General features: G+C 37.4%; 1 protein-coding gene across 5 annotated transcripts in view; it reads left to right on the top strand.

Moving 5' to 3' along the window:
• The first annotated feature begins 550 nt into the window (after window positions 1-550).
• Window positions 551-7,531, top strand: part of MYBPC1 (myosin binding protein C, slow type) — a 111,552-nt gene continuing 104,571 nt past the window's right edge. For 4 of the 5 annotated variants that reach the window (XM_014517912.2, XM_006019523.3, XM_006019525.3 and 1 more), the window contains exon 1: window positions 551-713. In XM_014517912.2, the coding sequence (XP_014373398.1) occupies window positions 689-713 (25 nt within the window). In that variant the 5' untranslated portion in view covers window positions 551-688. The remainder of the gene's footprint in view (window positions 714-7,531) is intronic. The other variant, XM_014517914.2, reaches the window with a different exon arrangement.

The raw sequence follows: 7,531 nt of genomic DNA, 5'->3' as shown, positions 1-7,531 counted from the left end.
GCTGCAACCGAGGGAACCAAAAAGGTGCAAATCCAGGCAAAAAAAAAAAAGCAGTAAAAGTGCCTTTTGAGTTTTTTCTGACTCAAAAAGTAATGGAAAGGGATCCTTTTTTCCTTGCAAAAGAGTGATCTGAAGTATTCCTTTCCCAGTTCTTTCTGCTTTATCTGAGCAACATTTTTTTACAAAAAAGGACCAAAGTTATTCATTGCTGTATATGTTTTGTCACATACATGTTTGAGTTTTTATGCCATGGAAAAAAAGTTATTGTATACAAACAGTTCATATCAGTTCTGCATGCTAGAGAGCCCTTTGATAGCTTGGCAATCCTTTTTTATTCCTCTCTGTCTGTGCGAGAGAGAGAATGCAGTGCTGCTGAATTTAGAAAGTTATAGATGTTCTCATCAGCCACATGAAATGCAATGGAGATTCCTTCCAAAAGCCAAGAGAGCAGAGGCTGCAGACAACAGATGTGAGAGGGGTTCCCATAACTGTCAATTTTCAAAGTGTTTGCCTTGAAAAGAGAGGAGGTGCTATGTTGATTGATTTTTTCAGTGCAGTATATAAAGCAGAGGAATTCTTCTCCCTGCTGCTTGTCACACTGATCTGTACACTCTCAACTGGACTTGGGGCTACTACTTGTTGTATCTGAAAGGCTGAAACTCACTGGGAATAAAGAATTATTGTAACAATGCCGGAACCCACCAAGAAAGCTGGTAAGCACAACCATCATAACCAGACCACTTTTCTTTTTAAACTATATATCTTCACAGAACACAGAGGATACCCTTCAAACAATCTTGCATAGGAATAACTAATGATATCCTACAGTGACCATCTTAGCCATTGTGCCATCATTACACTAGTGCATAGTTATATCATTAATCATTAAATGTTTGGGGATTACAATAGAATATATTACACAATTGAATTGACCTGCACTTGTCTTCAAGAACAAAAAATAGTTCAGCAAGGAAGAGCTTACTGCCTTCTCTTCTAAAAATATGCAAAATGCTTGAAGTGTAGTACCTGATTTTTTTTCATTCTGTCTATAAATCATTTTGACCTGCAAAACAGAACATGAATATACCTTTGTGTTTTTAAAAATCATGCCTATTAAGATTTTTCTTTTCCTCTTCCAGCTGCCTGTTTACCCTGTTCTCATTTCAACTTCATTTAACTAATGTAAACTGATGACTTGTTAATAAATCAAGCTATGGCTTGTCAATAAATCATCAAGCTAGGGTATACATTATTGCGCTCTTAAAGGATGCAGTCATAAATCAATTTAAATGCTTTGATGTGTGTGTGTATGAGTAATGTATATACAGTAAGTATATATATCAACTCAAAATTATTCTGTTACATCTTGCATGTATAGACTATGCATAATATATATTGTATGCATATATATTAACAAGTATATATTGACATAATAGTTTTTTATTACATCTTGCACATATACTCTATATGTGCAAGATGTAACTGAATAATACTGCTTTAATATATGTACCTATTAATGGCATATATTAATTGTCTATCGTCTACATATGCATATGTTTGTAACCTATAGTCTATACATGTGAGATGTAACAAAATACATACATTTTTCTGTACAAATCGAAACATTACAGTATGTTTTGCTGGACTGGAGACATTGTTATAGCTAGTTTCAGGAGAAGAACATTTAAGGACAGCAAAGTTAGGCCACTTCCCTGCTGATTTTTGCTGGCATAATAGTTCCTAGTTCTTTAGCTTGTTAGCAATATATGTCTTAGCTCATTAAAGAGAATTGGGAATGGCTTAATTTTTAATAATTATTGTCTTTTGATTTTTTTAAAATGTATCTATTATTATTTTGAATTTTTCAACGAGTAAAAGTAAAGTGAATTGCATATATCATACTTCTATTTACACAGAGAGAAACAGTCAGCTGTGTTAGTCTGAAGACGGGCAGAAAGCAAGGCAGGGTGACACCTTAAAGATTAACTGGTTTAGAAAGGCACAAGCTTTGGCAGGTGACAGCCTACTTTGTCAGATGCTGATGAAGTATCTGACAGCAGTCTGTCACTACAGAAGCTTATGCCTCTCTGAACCAGTTAATTCTCTAAGGTGTCACCCTGCTCTGCCTTCTGCCCATTTACTTATGCAGTCAAGATCTGGTGGTTGGGATTTTTGTTTTGTTTTTGTGGTTAGATTGATGGGATGTGGCAACTGTCAGTCCTCCTGGATCATGGTATATGCATGAGGGCCACCCAGACCTTCCAGGAACATGCCCGGGCAGGAATTTTTTGGCGGAGTGGAGGCTTCCCAGACCTTCTATCCTCCCCCTAGGCCACTGAGACAGAATCCAAAGACAAGGCAGAGTCCAGATGTGAGGTACCGTAGTTGTGTAAGTGTCTGGGAATCAAATCCAGGCTTCCTATGTGGTAGACAAGGATTCTACCACTGAACCACAGGGGACACCTAGATTGGTGGAATGGTCTTGGGTCACATTGTTTTCATTCTCATTATTTTTAGCATGTATAATGCAACCAATCCTGTATAAACATAAATATAAAGATGGACTGGATACTCTTTGAACCATGATTAAGAAGAAGTCTGTAGATAGGCTACAAACAATATCGATAAGGCTGTAGATAGGCTGCACAAACTTTACAGTTTGAACTGAAACACAAACTCTTTTGCAAAGTTTGGGTAATGATCTTCCAAGCCTTATACATCAAGTAATCCTTATTCACAAGACGAAGGTTTTGCAGGTTCAATCAGGCCTTTACTTTGTAACACCCAGAGAAGGTATGAATAAATATATTTTAGTCGTTAATAATTCAAAAAAGCTGTGATGTTTGTAGTGGTACCTACTTATTTAGGACAATTCATTAGACATGCTAAGGTAGATTATGACCTCACTTCTGTCTGCTGTAATCAGATGAGGTTGCTGTTTTACACTTGTTTAACTGAGAGAAGAATCTTCTTCCTAATTTATATCCTCTTCCCTAGGGCCTAATCCTTTGGGGTGCTAAGTATCCTTGGTTCACAATTACTTCAATGGAGTTATGGGCATTCAGCACCTCATAAGAAAAGCTAAGCCCCTGACAGGAATAGGAATTTTTTTTTTTTTCAGTTTACTTATAAAAACCACCCTCACAAATAAAATTGGATGTATTCATCAAGATAATTTGGTGATAAATTGAGTGAATAAAGGGGATTTGCAATTTCTGAAAATCTGAAAAAGTCCATTTATATATAAGCATGTGCAGGATTGATCATTATGCCATTTAATTTGACATTGACCTATCAGTAGAAATTTCATTAGTTTAGAGACTTTTTGGAGTGTGTGCGCGTGCACATGTGTGATTTAAGAGCAAGGGTCTGAACAACTGCCTGAGTGATACAAGGGCTTCAGCACCTGACCAGGGGAGCTATGCACTTTGCAGGATTGAGCCTTCAAGCAACAGTATTGACATGCTATGATGATCAGTTTACTTGCTAGCTCGCCTTAGTGCCAAAGGACAATGATGGATGAAGTATCCCACTAAAAATAGCTACAGCAAATGCTTGTATTAATATGGGAACCTAATCCCCTATGCTAAACCTAGAGCCAAGCCCCTTCTAAAGTATCTTATTTGTAATGCAAATGATTTACACATGTATTAAGTGTTCTTTTTTGATCTTCTATTTGAATAGCTATAATGCAGTGTAATGAGAGGGCATTCAAAGACTTTCAGTTGAAACAAAAATGGAAACATTTAGGCAATATTTAGGCAAACATATTCAAGCAGATTTTTGTTTGGAGAGAATATTTTTGGTTAAGAATAGATCAGGTTCAGCAAAAACATTAAAACATATCTGATTTTAATATAATATTATTGTAGTTCCAAATGTTGCCGATAAAGCTTGCACAAAAGAAATTAATGATGGTAGAGCAAACAAATGTATCAACCTGTTTTCAAGGTCATATATCAGTAATAACATAAACATTTTAAATCTTGAAAGAAAATGGAAAAATACTTCCGAAATGGGAATGAATTATGAAAAAAGGTATACATCCATAGTGCTTTATCATCCTCACACCCATCTCATCTACAGCAGGCAGCTTAGGGTGATAATATGTTTATCTTAGAGTACATAAGAGATTTTGGCTGATTTCTAATGTTTCTTGGAAGGTCAGCAGTTTCAGCTATACAACATGTGAGGCTTCAGATCCACGTGTCCAGTAAATGCCTCAAAACAATTTTCAGGGTGTGAAGGACTGAAAACAATTAATTAATTATAATTGCCCTTGCACTCGCAAGTCTCACTACTCATTGGTAGGTGTTGCAAGGACTCATTCAGAAAACTTACCATTTTTGGAAAGCAGTAGGCTGAATATAATACAAGAGGAAGGGAAAAGAAACGCTTCAGATGCAGGGCTTTGCATCACAATAGCATCTTAACAATAGGTTTCCCCCAACATTTTTAAAAGAGGCAATCTGAGGGCTTGATCCTGGACTATTCATTCATATAAATACTCCCACTAAAATTAATTAGACTACTTACGTGAGTAAGGATTTTCAGAATCAGGAACTAGTTCAGCAGTTGAATATCAATGTTATTACTATACTCTTAATAGTGATTTGTTTTTTAGGCTAGGGACAGAAATTACACATGAATCAGCATAAGTGATCAGAAATCAGTTCAAATCTGTAACACAACAGAAGTTCAGTACACATAAACTGCTTTCAAAATGGCCAGAACCAGTTTAAGATAAACCTGGATGGATGTAGTATCAGGCTTCACTGAATTAAATTAAATCAGTTTATTGAACTTCTGTTCCAAATTCCCTCCAGATTCAAGTTAACTCAAAGTCTTCAGTATCTCAGGGTGCTTTGCACCCCGCCCCCCACAAGCCACCCCCTTAAAGGGTGCAAAATCTAGCCTGGGCCCAAGTTGTCAGCTTCAGCCCAGAAGGGAGGCATGCTCTGGCACCCTCTGGCTTCTGGCCTGAGCCACTGCAGGGATATGGCTGTGTTTCTGGAATCCAAAGTGAATGTCTGTTCACTTGCTTATCAGTTCAATCTATGCAGGTTAGACTAACCTGCAAAGATTAAATTGATTTAGCCTTGGGTTTTTTTACTGTCTGTACTTAGCCAAAGGGAGAACCAGAGTTTAATTCTCCATAAAGCACTAACTGGAACTCCTCTTTCCTTTCTCCCTCAAAATGCCTCCAGAAACTCCTGCCAACAAGGCTTGCTCCCAACTTTCTCTAAAAAAGAAATTCTGTGCTGCTTGCTGTAGCAAAATGAGTCTCTAAAAATGGCATAAAGACGCTTATTGCTTCTATAGAGTATTTCAATTTCCTACGGACTAGGAATAATAGGAAAGTTCAATGGACCAGACCTTAGATCACCTTCACAAAATCCTAGAAAAACAACCTTTTTTCCTCCCTTCTTTTCCCTCACTTTCTGACAACTTTTTAAAGAATTAGAATAAATATGTAATATAAACTGTTATAAAATCTGAGGTTTGGGGTTTTTCTTTTCTCTTTTTTCTTTGAAATGCAATGTACTAATAACCAGTTAACTTGAAAAAATGCAATTTTGAAACATTTTGAGTGGATATACAGTATGAGTTTCTCTTACTAGCCTTAATATTTTTCACTTCATTCAGACCTAGTCCTCCTAGTAACTGCTGCAGAATTTTGCCTCTGAAGAATAATGTTTTATTGATCATAAACTGCTGTGTTACCGCTATCTTCTTTCCTAGTTTAAACCCTTAGTCTGGATGTGGATATGAGTCTTAATATAGCCCCAAAATGACTAATGCAGCTGATGTTGTTCTTCCTATGTAGATAAATGCTGCAGAAAGGCATAGGGCAAGCATACAGATATTTTGCATCACCATTTTTTTCTTTTGATTTTAAAATGTGTCCCCTCCACCTTTAATTAGAGCCAGCTTGAGTATTGGTTCCCATGGCAGGATTCATGCACAAAACCCAGACACACACAGGTCATTATGAACGTTCAGATGTGGGTGGATAAATAGCAGGCACATCTACATGAGATGCTATATCTCTATAGTGGTGGGCTATGTCACTGTAGCTCATTGCTACGGTGACATAGCATCGGCAGGCACGAACTGTGACATAGACACTACTGGGCAGTAGCGTTGGAAAAGACCTGTGCATCGGGACTGCACAGTAACATCGGTTATTGTGCATTCATTTAGTATTTGCTTAAGCAAGTACTACATGACTGTGCAGTAACCACTGCACAATCCAGTGCATGTGTAGACATGCTCACTGTCTTCCTATTTTTAGTGGCACTAGATTTGCTAGGATTCTTCTCAGTTTCTGTCTTCTAAAAAATCCCTAATCCTGAACTTATTTTCATTGTCAATTCTTCTTCAATTCTTTCTCCCGTTAACTAACAACTATAAATGCTTTGCAACAAACTGGCTACAAACCTAAGCCTTAGCACCAGAACTGAATCCTCAGGGGTGGTTCACTATGCCCATGCTGAGCTCTACTGAGCAGGGGTCTACATGCACAGATCCATTTGTGGGAAGGGACCCAAATTATCCTTAGGCTGTCTTTGGCACCTCATAACTTATTTCCAAGCATTGCTCCCATGCGCCCTCCCAAGATATCAGTCTTTCGAATGCATATATTGGCCTTTACCCTCCACCTCAGATGTCTATGACTTTGTTTTCTAGAATCCTTAATCCAATGATTCTCAACCAGGGTTCCATGGCACTCAGGGGTACCTTCAGATCCTTTCAGGGGTGTTGCAGAGTGTTTCACAACACTACCAGTTAGATGTGCAAACATGATTCACAAGATAAACCCAGAGATTTCAAATAGGAATCTATAGTGTTCAAAGCATTCTGACCTATTGTGGTATTTCTGAGTCTTTGCAACAGAAGGATTGCTCTAGTATTCTTCTGTAGTCAACAGTCAAGTGAAAACTAAGAGCTAACATTTTCCAAGCTGTGCCTTAAGTCTAGCAAGGGGTACCTTGAGTCTGAAAAGATTGAGAACCACTGGTTTAATGTGCTTGAAAAGCGGTTTACATTGGCAAAAGAACCCCTGAGGTGTTTCTGAGGATGGAAGAAATGGCACTAACTATTGTCTCCTCGTAAATCTTGTTGACATTTATAGGACAATAGTAATGGATAAGGCAAGATCATTTTGGACTGATATTGGTGTTATCTCAGTTCAAACGTCACTCTGTCCTACTTGCAAAACAATGTAAAAATGTAAATTTAAAATGGTTATATATAAATATGGAATATATATATATATGGAAAGGAAACTGCAAAAGAAAATTCTCTTCCCAGTGAACTAGAGGGGACCTTGTACTTGGTAGAAATGTAATTAGCCAATGCTGGTTTTATGCTTCCCTATACTGCACCTGTTGTGTAGATAAATAAAGGACTGTCCAATTCTTTCCCCTCCTAAGTCCTAAATATATCACCTAAAGAAAGCTTTTTTTAAAAGCATGCTGAACCTCCTTCTGTTTCACTGGCAAACTGGATGAGTTTCTGCTTTTCAGCT

This window comes from Alligator sinensis, unplaced genomic scaffold, assembly GCF_000455745.1.
Source record: "Alligator sinensis unplaced genomic scaffold, ASM45574v1 scaffold74_2, whole genome shotgun sequence".
NCBI classification, from domain to species: Eukaryota; Metazoa; Chordata; order Crocodylia; family Alligatoridae; genus Alligator; species Alligator sinensis.
This window is presented reverse-complemented; position numbering and strand designations above follow the sequence as displayed.